At 49.7% G+C, this 18,391-nt stretch overlaps 1 protein-coding gene across 1 annotated transcript in view; it reads right to left on the bottom strand.

Annotated features, from left to right (window-relative positions):
• The window catches only part of CRISPLD2 (cysteine rich secretory protein LCCL domain containing 2), a 65,406-nt gene that overhangs the window by 22,528 nt on the left and 24,487 nt on the right, over window positions 1-18,391 (bottom strand). Inside the window, exons 6-12 of the mRNA XM_065925122.1 lie at window positions 17,559-17,659; window positions 12,236-12,376; window positions 10,403-10,463; window positions 7,120-7,186; window positions 6,495-6,625; window positions 4,473-4,516; window positions 1,125-1,197 (exon numbers count right to left, since the gene is read on the bottom strand). Of these exons, the coding sequence (XP_065781194.1) occupies window positions 1,125-1,197; window positions 4,473-4,516; window positions 6,495-6,625; window positions 7,120-7,186; window positions 10,403-10,463; window positions 12,236-12,376; window positions 17,559-17,659 (618 nt within the window). The remainder of the gene's footprint in view (window positions 1-1,124; window positions 1,198-4,472; window positions 4,517-6,494; window positions 6,626-7,119; window positions 7,187-10,402; window positions 10,464-12,235; window positions 12,377-17,558; window positions 17,660-18,391) is intronic.

Raw genomic sequence — 18,391 nt, 5'->3', positions numbered from 1 at the left:
CTAGGACAGATGAACTGCAAAGCATTGTGCGGAGTGAAACAAGCCAGACACACAAGCCTCTGCTGTGACGGCTCCATGTACGTGAGAGTCCAGAAGAGGCACGGCGATAGGGACAGGAGCAGATCAGGGGCCGGCAGGGATGCAGGAGAGAGCGGAGGGAGGGGAACGGACCACAAGGGAACCTGCTGGGTGATGAAAACGTCCTCTATCAGGACTGTGGTATACACTGTTCAAAACACACCCAACTGTATACTTATTACTGGTGGATTCCACTGTGTATAAGTTTTACCTCCAAAAAGCTGGATTTTAACAAGCTGGTTCTAAAGTGACCCACAGAAAACATCACAGATCAAATACAAGAATCAAAGAGCAGATTCCACGGGGACCAGTGGCACCCAGCTTCCAGAGTTCTCAGCTGATCTAAGGGTTCAAGAATGACAGGCCCTGAGGTCTGTCTTGGGGCCTGAGAAGAGCTTGGTGGCAAATGAAGTCAAACACTCTCTTCTGCTTCCCTGGTGGCTCAGATGGTAACGAATCCACCTGCAAAGCAGGAGACCTGGGTTTGATCCCTGGGTTGGGAAGAATCTCCTAGAGGAGGACACAGCAACCCACTCCAGTACTCTTGCCTAGAGAATCCCATGGACGCAAGAGCCTGGCGGGCTACAGTCTATGGGGTCACAAAGAGTCAGATAGGGCTGAGCAACTAAGCAGACACTCTCTCCTGCTAGTGGAGGCAACAGTGAACCGGGCAAAATCATCTTCTCAGTTAAGTTCCTCACGGCAGGCCCCAGGCGCTTGGCTACACAAGGGGCCCACGGAGAAGCTTCTAAAGATGCGATGCCCTCCTGGGCCACCCTTGGAGATGGGGATTCGTCCTTTTAATGCCTCTGTAGCAAGTCCAGTGTGCAGCCAGGGCTGAGAATGAGCGGTCTCAGGAAGTTGGGTGGGTCCTTGACTCAGACCACAAAGCAAATGACTTCCTGTGTGGACACATGCCAGGGCCACGTCTAGAACTCAGCCATGCGGGGCTGCATGCGGTGACCACCCCACCCACCCCACAAGCCAGCCTGGCCCTTTTTCTCTCAGCCCCCATGTTCACAAATCCAGATGCCAGGGAGCCTTACCTTGGGCAGTGTGTCCCCGTCTTCTCATATGGGCAGAGCTGGGCCACAGTGGTGTAGCAGTCCAGGTCTTGCACTGTGAACGGGAACAACAGGTCAGAGGTGGGCCTGAGCCTCAGGCTTCCAGACTATGAAAGGGGCTGCTGGACAACGGGTCCTGGGGGCTACTTGGGCCCCTGAACTCAGAAAAGAGCTGGGATGAGAACCCAGCCGGTACCAGGCCCCAGTGCTCCCGACTCCTCCCCCAGTCCACTCAAAGGATGAGACAAACCCCACAGCCCAAATATGTCTACAGGGCAAAGGTCATCACCCTTACCAGTTTCTCTGTGGGGCCAGCATTGTGCTTTTCCACTTTGAAGTCTTTACCTCTACCTTATCATGTTGGATCCTCATGGAAGGTATTGTTCTAATTATGTAGATGGGGAAACTGAGGTCCAAAAGAGCTAAGAGACCCCCTGAGGCTGCACAGGACGTGCTGAAGGTCTGGTTTTTGACTTCCAGCCTCAGCTCATTGCTCAAGCCCTTCCCGAGGGGTGGGTGACTCCTTCAAGGTCAAATGCTGTGTCTAAGGAAGCACTTCTAATACTGAATACCTGTGGTCTCTAACAGCCTGTCCTTTTTTAGTCCAGGCCTCAGCAAACTGTTTCTTAAAGAGTCAGAGTAAATACCTCCAGCTCGCTATGGTCGTGTTATAACCACTCTACTCTGCTGTTGTAGCAGAAACCAGCCATCAGTTCAGGTCAGTTCAGTTCGGTTGCTCAGTCATGTCCGACTCTTTGCGACCCCATGAACTGCAGTTCGCCAGGCCTCCCTGTCCGTCACCAACTCCCTTCGTTTACTCAAACTCATGTCCGTTGAGTCGGTGATGTCATCCTCTGTTGTCCCCTTCTCCTCCCACCTTCAGTCTTTCCCAGCATCAGGGTCTTTCCAATGAGTCAGTTCTTCGCAAAATGTGACCAAAGTATTGGAGTTTAAGCTTCAGCATCAGTCCTTCCAATGAACATTCAGGACTGATTTCCTTTAGGATGGACTGGTTGGATCTCCTTGCTGTCCAAGGGACTACAAGGCTCAAGAGTCTTCTCCAACACCACAGCCCAAAAGCATCAATTCTTCGGTGCTCAGCTTTGTTTATAGTCCAACTCTCACATTTATACACGACTACTGGAAAAACCATAGCTTTGACTAGATGGACCTTTGTTGGCAAAGTAATGTCTCTTCTTTTTAATATGCTGTCTAAGTTGGACATAACTTTTCTTCCAAGGAGTAAGCATCTTTTAATTTCATGGCTGCAGTCACCATCTGCAGTGATTTTGGAGCCCCCAAAATAAAGTCTGCCACTGTTTCCATTGTTTCCCCATCTATTTGCCATGAAGTGATAGGACCAGACACCATGATCTTAGTTTTCTGAATATTGAGCTTTAAGCCAACTTTTTCACTCTCCTCTTTCACTTTCATCAAGAGGCTCTTTAGTTCTTCTTCACTTTCTGCCATAAGGGTGATGTCATCTGCATATCTGAGGTTATTGATATTTCTCCCAGCAATTTTGATTCCAGCTTGTGCTTTATCAAGTACAGCGTTTCTCATGATGTACTCTGCATATAAGTTAAATAAGCAGGGTGACAATATACAGCCTTGACGTACTCCCTTTTCTATTTGGAACCAGTCTGTTCCATGTCCAGTTCTAACTGTTGCTTCCTGACCTGCATACAGATTTCTCAAGAGGCAGGTCAGGTGATCTGGTATTCCCATCTCTTTCAGAATTTTCCACAGTCAACGGCTTTGGCATAGTCAATAAAACAGAAATAGATGTTTTTCTGGAACTCTCTTGCTTTTTCGATAATCCGACAGATGTTGGCAATTTGATCTCTGGTTCCTCTGCCTTTTCTATAACCAGCTTGAACATCTGGAAGTTCACAGTTCACATACTGTTGAAAAACTATTCTTAGGCAACACAGAAATGAATGGGCACGGCTCCATGCCAATAGAACTTTATTTACAAAACAGATGGCAGGCAGGATTTGACCTTGAAGGTTGTAGTTTGCCCACCTCTAGCAGAGCCTATCATTTAGATGGGCAGGGGTCTATGCAGAGGTCCAACAAGGGTCTGTTATACAATGGGATGCTGGGGAGACCATTAAAATTAGGTTCAGAAGTCCACTTAAAGGTATAGAAGTATATTCTTGGTATATTATTATTTGAAAAGAAAATCAGGCTACCAATTTCAATTTTTAAAACATATCAATGTACATATTACCAATGTATATACTCAATGCAGAGGGAAAATAAACTCTATAGAAATCCACCAAAATGTTCAGAGTAGTTATCTCTGAGAGGTCGAATTTAGGTCTTCTTTTTTCTTTTTTCCCTACTGATTCTCCATATTTTTAAATTATCTGGAATAAATAGGTATTAATTTTGTAATACGGTAAAATGCTGCTACATGTTTCTATAAAGATATCTAACCAGGTAGTCAGGTATCCAGGAGGAGGAGGGGATGAGAGAGCATGAAATGATTGGATGGCATCACCAACTCAGTGGATATGCGTTTGAGTAAACTCCAGGAGACGGTGGAGGCCAGGGAGGCCTAGCGTGCTGCAGTCCATGGGGTCACAAAGAGTCGGGCATGACTAAGCGAATGAACAACATGTCTGGTATCCAGGGCAAATGACAAGCATGGCTTTCCCAAAGGAAGAACGGCTGGGTGGGAAGTTTCCCGGGGTGGAGAGGAAATGTTTGTAGTGTGCCTATGTCCCCCTGCCTGCCTGAGACCCTCCAGCCAAGTGCCTGGCCTGGGCAACTACAAACCCAACCCCGATTCTGATTACAGCCTGCTCTCCCATGGTCACATGCCGCCCTGCCAAAGGAACAAGCCACAGGTCATGTACAAAGCTGGACGAGGTACGGCAAACATAGGCCATGTCCTTCCCCAGGTTTCACTCCCTCCTCTGTGGCAGACATGACTAACCTCTCCAGCTCTGTTTTCTGCTGAGCACAGAACTGGACCTCAGAATCCTTCTCAACACAATGTTCCAGGTAGCCACTACCACTCGTTAGCAACTAACACTGCCTACATAGCCTGTTGGCTACTCTAGACCCAGGCAATGGTCTTTCTGTGACAGTCAGCAGGGAACTTGGGCATGTGTTTCAGCCTTAGCCATCCAGGGCCAATGCCAAGTTCAGATGTGTTTAGAAACTAGCTAAAGAATCCTCAGGAACCTCTTCAATATTGTGGCAATGCTGAGAAAAGCAGTATCAACAGGTATGATAACCATTAAGTCAGTAACTAAGGGGAACAGAATTCCAGGGTAACCTGTGGATTGTGGTCATATAAGAGAAGACGGTCCACCTTACCTTTTACTTTTGACACCGTGAATGAGCTGGAAGCCTTGTATTTGCTGTGAAAGGAAACGTAAGGTGAATGCAAAACAGAACTGCTTCTAAATATGCACCCTTGTTACTGTACTTAGTTCATTTCAGCCTCGATGAAGCAAGTTTCCTACTTGCTTCCCATCACATCACCCTGAAAGCCCTTAGCATGTTCCCGAGCAAGGTCTAGACTGAGAACATTCTAGAACAGGGCTCATTAACCTTCTTTGTGCCAAGGATCCCTCTAGAGGCCTGGTAAAGCCTTTGGACACCTCCTCAGAACAATGCTTTTTAAATGCATATGATACATTTAAAAGATTAAAAGGAAGTCATGTATTATTAATATCATTATCAAAGTATGAAAACAAATTTGTGTTAGCCTAATGGCTGTGCATCTTCATTAATGCATTAAAACCAGAATCAAGAGGCAGGTTTTCTAACTTCTGTCATTGAGGGTCCATGTTGGCAGAGAATGTTTCAAGATGTCTCCAGCAAGTGAACTTCTAGCAGTGCTAGGTAGATGTGGGGCTAAATATCCATAAAGGAAGACAATACTATATTTCAATTAGAAGTCAGTGAAACTAAAGCTTTCATCTGCCTTGCGTTCACAGACTCCCTGAATTCTAAGACGCGAAGAGCCTCACTCTAGACGCAAAGCTGGCCACTGGCAGGGACCAGAAGGGGCTTCAGGACAGGCATGCTGGGCAATACAGGCCCGAACCCTCAGCCAAGCCCACAGTTCCACCGGGGCTGAGGTTGAGCTCCATCAAGGCTGGTGCAGAGGTCACCCAACCAATCTCTCTGAATATTTTCTTGGTTTTCATTTAAACTTCCTTGCTCTTTTTTGTTTTGTTTTGTTTACATAACCCCCAAATCCCCAGCTAAGACAGAACAAGGAATATTGCAACACTGCCTGAAGATGAAGAACCAGGCCTTTCCAAGCAGAATGACTCACATAGTTTCTGAAATGTTCTGAGTGGCCTCACAGTTTAGAACAGACAGGAACATACCACCTTGTAACAACCACAGAAGCATCTGCTGAGCTCCTTCCTGCCGCAGACCCTGGGGTGGGCGCTGACTGGGGTCCCTGACACGCCGCCCTGTGGTGGGTGTCAGCCAGGTGTCAGCCTCAGGTCCTACCATGGCCCCCATTTAAATATCAGGGCACTGCCAGCCAGAAGAGATGAAGAAGCCAGCCCAGGTCACAGACAGAGCAGGCAGAGCCAGATCTGTTTGACCGCAGGGCCTGCAGTGGGTTCCACCTGCTCCTGGTCACATTATGCCTCGATGCCATGGACAGACCAAGACATGGCCTCCTGCTGGCCTGCATGCCCCCTCCATTCCCCAGAGTCAGGATGGCAAGGATGGTCTGCCTTGTGATTCATCCACATACCTTACGTGAAAAGCATCTTGCAAACACAAGTAGGTATATTTAAAAACTGAAAAGCTTCATTCTCTGGGGTAGGGGGGTATGTAGGGAATGCCAGTGAAGAATTAGCCTGCAAACTCAAAGATACCATCAGTCATTACTGAGATATCTGAAAAGTTCTCAGTGACAAGGAAGGAAGAAAAAGGAGGATTCAGAACTCATGTCAGGCTGCAAGACTGTATGCTTTTGAAGGTTGTGTACCTAGACTATCTCGAGCAAGTGGGAAAGACGGGGTCAATATTTCCTCATTTGTTTTTCTATATCTTAATGGCTATATGTACACCTCATAATTAAGAGTAGTATTAACTTTCAAATATGGAATAAACTTTCCTAAAAGCTACAAAAACAAGCAAACGAAAAACTCAAAACAAACAAAACACTCAATACACTAAACATACACACAGAAACCCAGTAGAATAAAATATGCTAAATGGCCTATAGGGGTGATTTCTGAGTTCTAGCATTGTCATCTTTATTGTTTCCCACTTCGTTATACAGTCCAGAACTTCCCAAGGTTTCAACAATACTCTCACGATCAGAAAAGAAGTCTTCAGGAGCCCTGATCACAGAACATTTACCTCAGAGACTGCACGCCGTTTCTCTCTGACTTGACAAAAAAGGGGACCTTCCCGTTCCTGGTGACGTCCACCAGGCCTCCCCTGTCATCCAGGATCCCGTAGTGAATGGCGGCCCGGCAGATGCTGGACGCCTGCAGGGCGGGGCCGGAATGTAAGTACATCTGAATTCACCTTTGTCAGCAATCATTTCCAGGAACACCCAAGATGTTTGTCCTCAACCCACAAAAAGCCAAAAAGCCGGGCCAAGGCTCACCCCACTGCTGACTCCAACCTCGCTCTATAACATGTCTTTGTTTCTGGGGTTGCTTATCTTTAAGAACTCATCTGCGTTGCTTTACAAACTAAGGACAGTGACAAACAGCCCTTTCTCCCCCTCCAGTGGAGCATATTATCGCTGGGGCTAATAGCCTACCTAGAGACTGGTAGGCTCGGGGGTCAGCCCCCATTCCCGAAAGTGGCTTCACAAATCTGTGACCCCAGAAATAGGCATGGATCAGATCTACAAAGATAGGGGTTTGACTACTGAGCAGAAAGAAAATCTGTTCACCTGAAAACCAGCCACCTGATTTTAACACAGAGACAGGAGTCCACGCCAGCCATTTAAAGAATCTCTGGCCACACTTACGCTTTCATAAAAGAGAGTCCCAAAGATCTTTGCTCCACTGTGCAGGCAGCCTGCTGGGCACTGGTACCTGACGGGGAAGAAAGAAGACGACCTTCATCAGTTGAACAAAGTACATTGATAAAACCTTGCCATGAATTTATTGTTTTTATTCCCCTTCAACAGCTATTATTACATCTAGAAAAGTGCTGGTGATCCAGCATGCATTGCTTGGGAGGAAGTCACAATTTACCCAGGCTGAAGTGTATAGACGCATGGCCACAGTTACAGATTCAACTTGGCCTCTTTAAAGACCATTTTCATGTGCTTCAGATTCAAGTCACATGGATGTTTCTATGAACAGATGGACAAAAGCCTTGTCCAGAAGAAAGATGAGCAGCATCAAAGGCAGCAAAGAAGTCCTCACATACCAATCATCAAAGATGTGCAGACTAAAAGTTCTAGGTGTCAAACTACAAGGGTGTTTTAATAGAATAAAATTCAATGATGGTGATCATGCTCACAAAAAAATATCAATTAACCTTTCCAGAAAGCCTTAATGATTCATGTCCCTTAAACTGTAAACAAAATGAAGAAAAACAACCTACAAACTGGGAGAAAACATTTGCAAATAAACTGACCCGCAAGCTATTAATTTCCAAAGTATATAAATTCATACAGCTTAATATAAAAAAAAGAACAAATAATCCAATCAGAAAGCCCCCCAAATGAGCAGAAGATCTAAACAGACATTTCTCCAAAAAAGACAGCCAGATGGCCAACAGGGACATAAAAAGATCTTCAACGTTGCTAATAGAAAAATGCACATTAAAACCACAATGAGGTACCACCCATCACTGAAAACTTTACAAATAACAAATGCTGGAGAGGTGTGGAGAAAAGGGAAGCCTCCTACACTCTTGGTGGGAATGCAAGTTGGTGCAGCCAATGTGGAGAACAGGATGGAGGTTCCCTAAAAACAGAACTACCAAGTGATCCAGCAATCCCACTCCTGGGCATATATTCCAAAAAGATGAAAAATTCTAACTCAAAAAGATACATGTACCCCAGTGGTCATGCCAGCAATATTCACAATATTCACATGGAAGTAACCAAAGGTCCATCAACGATAGATGGATAAAAATGATGGTACATACATACCATGGAATATTACTCAGTCATAAAAATAAAATAATTCCATTTGCAGCAACATGGATGGATTACCATTCTAAGTGAAGTCAGAGAAAGACAAATATATGATATCACTTATGTGTGGAATCTAAAAAAAGATACAAATGAACTTATTTATAAAACAGAAACAGACTTACAGACATAGAAAATTTAGGAATACAAAAGGGGGAAGTTGGGGAAGGGATAAATTAGGAGTTTGGAATTAATATATACACACTACTATATATAAAATAGATAACCAACAAAGACCTACTGTATATTGTATATAGGTATTATATGCAGTATTTTATAATAACCTATGATGGAAAAGAATCTGAAAAAGAGTAAATATATGTATAACTGAATCACTTTGCTATATATCTGAAACTAACACAACATTGTAAATTAACTATACTTCAATTAAAAAAAATTTTAAATTTCTATCCCTTGATTCTTGAATCTCCCAAGCAAAAAGTCAGAAAGTCAGACCTCCATGTTATTCCAACCATTTATAACTGGGAAAAACTGGAAGCAAGTCAGCAGGTGTCAAAGGAATAGCTAAATGTATTTCTGTGTGGCCAAATGTCAGCATATTATACGGCCACTAGCAATGAAGTTTTTGAGGAATAGTTATTGACTTTGGAAATCTTAAGTGAAACCAGTAACATACAAGATTGTACAATAGGATAGGCCTAATCAGAGCACAGAACAAAGGTTGGAAGGAGCAACATCAAATTATTACTGACACTAATGAGATTCTAGGACACTTATTTTCTTTATACTTGCTTTGGTGGTTGTTTTCCTGAATTACAATGAACAAGGATATCCTTTAAAGTCAGAAAAAACACCCCAATAAATATTTTTCTTGCAAAAGTGCCATGTACAGAAAACTGACGTGTCAGGTGGTGGGACGGCATCCAGGAAGGGCACCGTGGGAGTTCAGGGGGCCACACGTGGGCTGAGCTCTACTTCTTGACAGGAGGCGTCTAAGAGGCACAGACCCCTGCCTTCTTCGTGCCTGGGGAGGGCTCCGTCTACCTCCGGTCCTGAAACTCTTTTGATGCTGTCTGACAACGAATGTTCTCCAAACCTCGTCATCTTTTCCCACTGACTATTCAGGCGTGATGCTCTCGTTACAAGTCAGCAGTTCGGGAAGACATGGCACTGCCATGAGCAGCTCAGGAGCCTTCCGGGCATCCCAGACCCGGGAGTCTCCAGGGTGGAGACCCCTCTGGGATGACGTGCAAGGTGGGGGCAGATGGTTACTCCACCACCCTCGCTGCCACCTCTTGCTCATCTCACCACCAAACTGCCTGGTTCTGCTTTCACGGTATTTGCTGGCCCATCACCAAGGCTGGGGGTACAACGTGTGAGCCCCTTGAACATCTGATCCCAGCTTCTCTCTGTCCCAGGACACTCCCGCCTTCCCGCCAAAGGCGAGTGGGGCGTTCTCCTGACAAACTTGACTCCACATCCCCGTGGTGTAAAATAGGACCGTCTCTTTCAGGTAATATGATACACCTTCTCTTTTGAGCATGTGCTTTAAACAATATGATTCAGCTTTAGATGAACAGATGCCAGGACCTATAGGAAGAAGAGCAAGGGCTCCTCCACCAATGACATGGTTTTCCTGCCATGAACCTGAGGGTCTGCACGTGGCCGCTGCACCTGTTGGCCATTCGCTGCCAGAAGGAGCAGCCCAGTGACTATGTTGCCAAAACCAAGCTTGTTCTTCTTGGCAGATGTTTTTCAACATCCAAAATGGATGATATGAAGCAACTCCATTGGCTAGATTAATTCGTTCCACTCTAGGGGAGATGCTGGCCACTCCTCGTCTGGTGGGGCCCTGGGGAAGCAGGCCGACTGGGACTCCACAGCAGCCGTGCTGGACCCGGCCATGGCCACACCTGCCCTGACGCTGCTGCAGCCCAGAGCTCAGAGTCACTCTGGGACCCCTTCACGCAGAGGGTGGAAGGGAGCGCCCACCTGCACCAAAACATCGTTCAGGACCTCCCTGCTGATAGCACGCCTGGCATTTCCACAGCAGGTCAGCCGACAGGTCACGAAGGGACCACGGGCCCAGAGTGGTGTGTCTGAGGGCTGCAGGTGGTGGGGGAGGGAAGGGGCCAGCCCCTACCTGTTGCACGTGGACCCTTTACACTTGTCCTTCATCTTGGTGTCACACTTGACGACTTGGGCTAGGAGAGAAATGCAGAAACACTTGTCACGGCAAGAAATGGGAGGATGAGTCCGAGTTAGCAGATCCCATCCCCACCCCAAGGAACTTTCTGGAACACCCCGGAGTCCTCATCATAACAAGAGCAGAAGCGTCGCCCACTGGCTGTAAGCGCAGGGTGGAGGTTTGAATCCCGGTTCCTGTTTCTAGGAGCACTGTCACCTTGGACACTTACTTCCCGTCTCTGAGGTTCAAATCCCACTTATTAATGGAGATAGGTGCAGTATCCACCTCCAGGGGTTTCTCTGAGCCTTGATGAGAAAGTGAACCAACCTCGGGAGGCAGCCTGGCACGCTGAGTCCCCCTCAGCCTCACAGGGCCCTGAGGGCGAGCCTCGCGCAGCCCAGGAAGCGGGGACCCAGCCGTTCTCCCCAGCATCATCTCCCACAGCCACGAGGACTCGGCCAAGTTTTCCTTTTGGTTTGTTTTATAGGGGCATATCAGAATCTTGGAGTAACGTTTTAGTTTGACAGAAAGACATGTATTATTTTGTAATTTTACATTATGGAAAAATAAAATAATAATGAAAGAGTTTGGAACCTCTGGACAGACAAGGACATCACAGAGAGCTACGGGCTGACCAACAGGCGGGAGTCCAGGGGAGAGATAACTCCTGCTGGGTGTGGGCTGGCGGGAGGGCAACTGACAAAATAGCCAAGGCTCTCTGAGAAAGATGGGTGTGAGCTGGCCTCCTCAGGCCTGAGTCCAGCTGTGTGCTGTGTGATAGTTCAGAGGGAAAACAGAGACACTGGCGGGCAGAGAAGCCACACCTGGTACCGTGTCTGTAAGAAAACGCCCTCCAGAGCCCCCAAACTTCAGTAAAGGTGCCGCATACACAGGTGACCCAGGTCGGGAACGGGGGAATCGGAGCTGACAGGGGAGGGCAGAGAGAAGCGAGCCCCAGGAGGGGAAGGGTCTCGGGAGACCAGAGGTGAGCTTGAGGACATGGCATCTGGGGACCCCCGAAAGTCTCTGGGCAAACAGCCAGCTTCCCGCCTTAAGGGAGCTGTTGGAGGCAATGTGCTGATGACCTCACAATGCAGCTGACACTGGGGGACCCATGTGACTGTGAAAAATCCTCACAGCGACCTGACCGAGCTGCAGCCGCTTGGGCAAGGAGATGGGTGAGGAGGGACAGACGAGAACATGCAGCCCAGGTCTAGAATTCATAGCCTAGCTCCTTAGTGACTGCTTCAGCTCATCTCTGTCAAGAACACAATGCCTCTCCTAAAATACGGACACAGGAAATGCACACACCTGTGTCTCTGGACTAAAGCAGTGCTAACAGGAGGTATCAGGGCTCCTACTTTACAGATGAGCACATGGAGTGTCAAAGAGGCAGGTCCCAGTCACAGGAACCGTGCGCATGGTGGCCCTGGGAGCCGGGCCCCACGCTGCCTGTTCACTCTTCCTCTGGGAGGGGGGCACCCCAACAGAAACCCAATCTCAGCCCTGGTCCTCTTTGAAAGGACAAGAGAAGGTCTAACCTTAAAATAACTGTGTGAGGGGAAAAGGCCACCCAAGTACAGCTCCTATAATGCTTCTTTTGAAATGACTTTAAAGTATCATTTTTTAGAAACGTCTTCGGGTTGTGCTTTTGCAAGCTATACCCCACTCTGGTCCCCGCTGTCTGTCGACTTGGAGACCTCTCAACCCACTGGCCCCCCTACTCCGTCCACCCCAAAGAAAACCGTCCCCCTTCAGAGGCGGCCAGCATGGCAGAGCCCCACTCACTCATGTAGTTCACGGGAGACTCTTTCTTGGGCTTCGTGGGTTTGATCACCCTCGGTGAGACCCAGACGTGCTTCTCATCAGGAATGGGGGCCACTTCCACCTCGTTCATGTCGTCCGTTTCAGGTTTCTGGCCATAAGTCTCTTAATAGTGAAGCGGGGAGAGAAAAGCAACATGTTGGGATCCAAACGAAATGCACTTGGGAAGAAGTAAAAAAGCCATCTGGAGACGAAACTAGTTTGAGGTTTGCTTTCACAAAGGGTCATTTCAGCAGCAAAGAGAAAGTTCCGCTTCAGGGCCAACTGGCCAGGCGGGATTCTCCCCACCAAGAGCAATGGATGGCTCTCTGCTCACTGTGCTTGATTTGGAACCCAAGAGCAGCTGGGCTGACCGGAGGTTAGAAGGCCCCGGCACCCACCCCTGAATGGTCTGAATGATTTCTTGTCCCATCTCTGCCTACTCACCACTGCCTACCCAAGGAAGCAGCTTCAGGAAGCCACCTCATCCTCTGACCCCAAACCACAGCTGTCTCCCCGAGGTCCCTCTGTGCTGGATTCTCACTGAGGGAGGGGTCCTCCTAGATATGTGCCATCGGGGTGCAAGAATACCCGTGTCGATGGTCTTGGACCCACTGCCCTTTACCGCCTGCATGTTCTGCTTCCTTCCCCACCCCCGAAGGTCAAGATCACTTAACCTTTCTCTGCACTGCAGTTCTGAAACCCAGTAACAGTGGAACCATCACATAGAAAGAGCCAAAGACCCAACTCTTGGTTAAAAAAACTTAGTTCACTGGCTCCCAATCTTTTCCCCACTCAAATATGGTTATTTCTCCAAACATGACTGCAACCTTCATGTTTCAAAACATTCTAATTCACCAAACAAATTGCATTTATTAAGCATCAGTTCTTATCATGAAAGTCACCATGATCTGTAATCAGGCCACTTGGATACCAAGCGCCTTACACTCCAGCCAAAGCAAAGCAAAGTATTGCTTGCACACCCTTATCAAACATGAACTGGTGCACATCTGTTGTGGGACCCGCCAAGGATGTCGTGGACCAGAGTTGGAAACCCCTGCCTTCTAAGTTTCTCCAGTGAGAAAAGACAACAGGTGTGCTTTGATAAGAAGGAGTTCAAGGAGCAGGAATGGATGGGGCCCTCACAGGCCTCTCGTGTCAATGGATTAAGACTCAAGTCCCATCAAATGTCCACCAATTCCGAGCCTTATCTCCATTTCTCCTTAAGGGTGACAACATCTCTGAAGGGCAGACTAACCGTTTTGTGTTGACACAAGCCATTCAATTGAAGGGCGACTTCAAGATCTCTTCAAGAGATCTCTGGGTGCCTTTTGATAGGACACTCTGCAGCCATTTCACTGGCTGACTCATCACTGTACAACCACCACTTCAGGGGAAACCAAAAGGAGGATGGATGGGATCTAAGCCAGAGGAGAACGCTAATCCTGAGTCCCAAGATCATTACCAGAGCTAGTGGACCTTCACGTCCGGCTCCTGGACGACACGCTCACCACCACCTCCCTCCCCCACCAGTTGAAGACTCCCTGGGGCAGCAGCCAGTCTGCTTCACACCCCACTCTACAACGAGCTCCAGGACAGCAGTTGCTCAACAAAAGTGGCTGCATGAAGGACCGTCAACCCTCCCCCCACCCCCCACAATGAATTCTGTCTTTGAACTCTTTGGAGGGGAAAAAAATAGTCCCAGCAAAGTTTAAAGATATTCAGGAAGGGGAATGTGGAAAACATTATCTGTAGCTAAACTCTATAGGCAAAATCTTTATGAAGACACTGGGTTTGCAAACAGCACTTGGAACCCAGCAGCGGTCTCTGGTCTGTCTTCCCATCAAAGTGGCTATTCAGGCTTGCTCCTCACTGAAAGCCAGAGCTGTCTCTGGAATAAGCTGGGTTTTCTTCCACTGGCCTTTAGGATTTTTATACCTCATAATCGCGGCTTTATTTAGCCGAATATAGTTGGGTAGAGCAGCCTAAAGCATTTGAGGGCTCACTATTTAAGAAAATGGGCAGACAGTCCTCACCCTCAGACACACACATGAAAAGTGGAATGCTTACCCAGAGGACGGGCTGTATTTGAGCACATCCTAATTAAGATCCCCTGAGTGGACCAGCACAGGCCTGGGGAAATTCCGTGCCCGAGTTCACGCCAAGGTTACCCTGTGCACTGTCCAGCTCTGGACCGGGGGTCCCAGGGTACCGAGCATTTCTACGTCATTCTGCAGACTCCACCTGGTTCTATAAGTGCGGACAAAGCTCATAGCTAATGTAAGTTCTGGTGTCATCCTGTCATTGCCCTGGGAGGCGTGAACAGCCCCATTTCACAGATGGGAAAACTGAGCCTTGGAGAGGCTATGTGACCTGCCCAAGCTCACACAGCTGAGAGTCAGACTCCTTTCCCTGAATCCCACACCCTTCATCGCCACACAGGGACAGGCTGGAGGGGTGGGAACGCCTCTTACGGTCTATCCTTATCCCTGCTCCATCTCCATTAAGAGGTCAAGGCTTTGCCAGGCACCTCAGTAAATGCTTATTAAGTAGCTTATGCAGATAAGCTGCTTTAGAGGAGACTTTCTGCATGGTTAGCTAAGGAAATCAGGATGCCCGCCAAGTGGAGTTGGGTATTTTCCACCAAAAATAAAGAAGCAAGTCCAGGAGGCTTCGTTGGGGGGGTTAACCAGCATCTAGGCTGTCTTTGTGTACATTTGTTCTCTGACAAAGACCCTCTGTGGACTTTGGGGGTATATTTATTCAGACAACATGCAGAACACACCTGCTAGGTGCCCCTGGAGGCCCTGGAGTGAACCAGCAGCTGTAACTACAGGTGATTCAAGTTCATGGAGAGTCTGGGTGCAGCAAGGGCGTGGAGGCAAGTGAGCGGCCTGGCTGTGAAATCAGGGAAGTCTTCCTAGAGGTGTGACACCACAGTTGTTTTCCGAGAAAAGAAGGCATGTGCCAGGATCCTGAGGTGGATGGGGCCCCCAGACTGCTAGAGGGCCCCCAGTAACCCCTAAGGTAAAGAACTCCATGCCAGCTGATGAGTGAGGTCATACCTCCCCACTTCTATTTCTCCAAGAAACTAATGGGCTGGGTCTATAAAGTGCTGACTATGTGCAGGCTGCTGTCCTAGTAACTCATACCTTCCTCACCGCATCCTCCCAGCAAACCATCTACAGGAGATGATGGCATCACTCTTACAGATGGGGGAAACTGAGGCTCAGAGAAGGCAAGCAGTTTGCCTGGCATACCCGGCCCGGAGTGCAGACACGCCCCCTCTGCCCACTCTGCATGCCAACGGCCTGCCTCGTGCACACATGGAGCCCCCCAGCAGGAGACCTGAGGGGGCTCCTCCAGAGGTCTGCCCTCCCTCATGGTCTCCAAACCAGCCCTCAGCATCTGAGAGGGAACTTGTCCCTCTGGGTGACCAGATAGCAGCCACAGGACCCGCCTGAAAGGGGACTTGGAGCCTGACATGCTTCGAGTGTCGGCCTGCCTTCTCAGCCCTCCCATTACCCCCAGGAGCCGACATGTCACCCCATTTTCACACAGGAAGACTGAGGCTCAGATTGATGAAGTGACCCGCCAGGGTCCCCCTGCTGGAACATGCAGGGTTGATAGTACTCAAGCAGGTGTACTAGACTCTAAAACCCACACTTGTCCCAGGAATCCAGGTATTGGAGTGGGACTGTGTGGGACTATTTCACTAAGGATGGGCGTGGAGACCCCGTCTCGAAGACAGTGAAGAGGGGGAGCAGAAACTCCACCTAACCAATGTTCGTGGTGCCCTACCACATGGCGGGCAATGCCAGGACCTGCGCACCGTGCCATGACACGTGTGGTTCCCTGCGGGACATGCCCTTCCCTTCTCTCATTACCAGGCTGTCTTCCTCAACAGCTGCCTGCTCGGGAGGCCCTCCCTGGCCCGGCCCACGGTGGAGGCTCCTGCTACAACTCCGGGGCACCTGTACCATGCCCTGAGAGGGGCGATGGCCCCGCTGGATTCCAGGTTCCCCAGGGCAGGGCCGGGACTGGTCCCCATAGTCACCCCACCCCATCACCTAGCAACATCCTGGCACACAGCAGGCACTCAGGATGTTCACACCAAATGCACTGACTCTCTCATCTGAGCCTGAGATGTGTCATGGACAGAGTCACCAGGCACATTTTGCTGCTAGGCAGAGAGACCGAGGGGTTTGAGCAAACAGCCTCAGATCACCAAGATCCAGAGCCAGAAGTCTCATGTCTGGACTCTGGGTTGAGCCCCGCTTCCCCCGGAGACTCAGCTACCTGCACATAAGTCACAACCCAGGGGACCACATGGACCAGGCCACACTGGCCAAACCATCAGACCTTTGCGTCTCCCCCCAGAGGGCACCCCCACCCCGCCCCACTGCAGTGGGCAGAATCAGCAGGGAAAAACCAGCCCGAGAGGGCTGGAACTCCACTCCTCACCCTGGAGCCCACTCCGCTGACCCCACGAGCCCCCGGCAGGGAAGGGCCGCTGCCTCGTGCCCGTGCCAACCCTCCTGAAAGGCCCCTCTCAGCCGTCACAGGACCTGCTGACGCAGCCACGTGAAAAAACACACCTCAACCGCAGACACACGTTCAGCGCCTCAGCCAGGACGGAGTTGGAGGAAATAGTCCAAAATGTGAGGAGCACTTCAGGCATGAAAAATGCGCATTATTTACAGGAGCGGGGTAAATGGAAACACCCTGAGTGGCCAGCAATAAACAAATGCTGGCGTCGCTGGAAAACACATGGCCTGAAAGCTCTGGCTGGGCCTGAGCTGAGGGGGGAGGGGAACGTAGATGTTTATGACGAGTAAGGGCTGGGTGAGCCGCATGTGTGGGTGGGTGGGGGTTGGTGGGAACAAGGACGAGCAGGAGGGGCTCCGACAGCCCACCCGGCCCACAGCTGGCCTGGACCATCCATCACGTAGTTGCTTTAAATCCCTCGTTTGTCGTCTGTTTTGTACCAAAGTCTGAGCACCAAGAGGGCAGGATGACTCTGATCGGTGCTGCCCACGGGAGACGCCCACTGGAGACACCCACTGGGGGATGTCCCAGGGGCAGCTGGGTCCCCGGGGAGCTGGGGCTGAACCTCGAGTCTGGAGATGGGGAGGGGAGGAGGGAAGCGTGGGCTGGAGTCTGGAGATGAAGGAGGGGAGCAGAGGGTAAGGGTGAGGGGCCAATTTCTCCCCCTAGCTGTCCAACGTCCCCGTTTCACGGTGGCAGCTCTGTGACTCAGGGACGGGAGTGGAAACCCGCTCCCAAGGGCTCTGAAGTGGATTCCTACCTCGGTAACAGAGGTTGTTCTTGCAGCCACCGCCATACTTGGGGGGGCACTCGGAGCAAGGCCGGCCGGTTCTGTAGGGGGCTTCTCCAATCCAGTTGCCCCTGAGGACAGACCAGAAACACCATCACGGGGCTGCCATGCCAGGGCCTGGGGACCCCCTCTCTCTGTTCTAGACCCTCTTGGGGCCCCGACACAGTCAGGGAGGACGGAAGGTATGAGGGGGACAGGCACTTGCCCTGAGCCCCTCTGTGCACAGCGTCTAGAGAATTACAGAATAATCTAGCCAGAAGCCATGAAGCATCCTTCTCCTTCTCATCCTTTGTCCTGTGGCCTCCACCTACCCACACTGCTCCCTCGCACAACTCTGAACGCCAGCGGCACCGCCCCCTCCCCCAGCCCCAACACCAACGCAGGGAAGCTGCTGGGACCCTCCCTTTTAAGCCATTTCTCAAATAAGTGATGGGCAGCCTGCCCCAGGGAGGGCCTCGAGGTCACTGGCTTCTCACTGCACGCCCACCCGCTTATTCCATCCTTCCAACACCCTAGGAGGGACATGCTAGAGTTCCTTTATCAGGCGAGGAAACAGGCTCAGAAATGTTAAGCGACTTGCCCAACGTCACACACCAAGTGAGTGTGAGGGCTGGGATTTGACCTCAGCCTGTAGGGTTCAAAGCTTTGACCATACTCTGCTCGGGGGGCTGAGACCCTCTGGGCATCACAGGCACTGATCCGCCTCCCTCTAAGCTTCCAGGGCAGGAAAACCAGAGGCCACTCGGGGGGATTTCTCCAGGGCCTGGGTAGCAGGTGGTGAACAGGACTCCCAGGCCATTCTG

This window comes from Muntiacus reevesi, chromosome 2 (genome assembly GCF_963930625.1).
Source record: "Muntiacus reevesi chromosome 2, mMunRee1.1, whole genome shotgun sequence".
Lineage (NCBI taxonomy): Eukaryota > Metazoa > Chordata > Mammalia > Artiodactyla > Cervidae > Muntiacus > Muntiacus reevesi.
The sequence above is the reverse complement of the archived record's forward strand: the minus strand, read 5'-3'. Positions and strand labels throughout refer to the sequence as shown.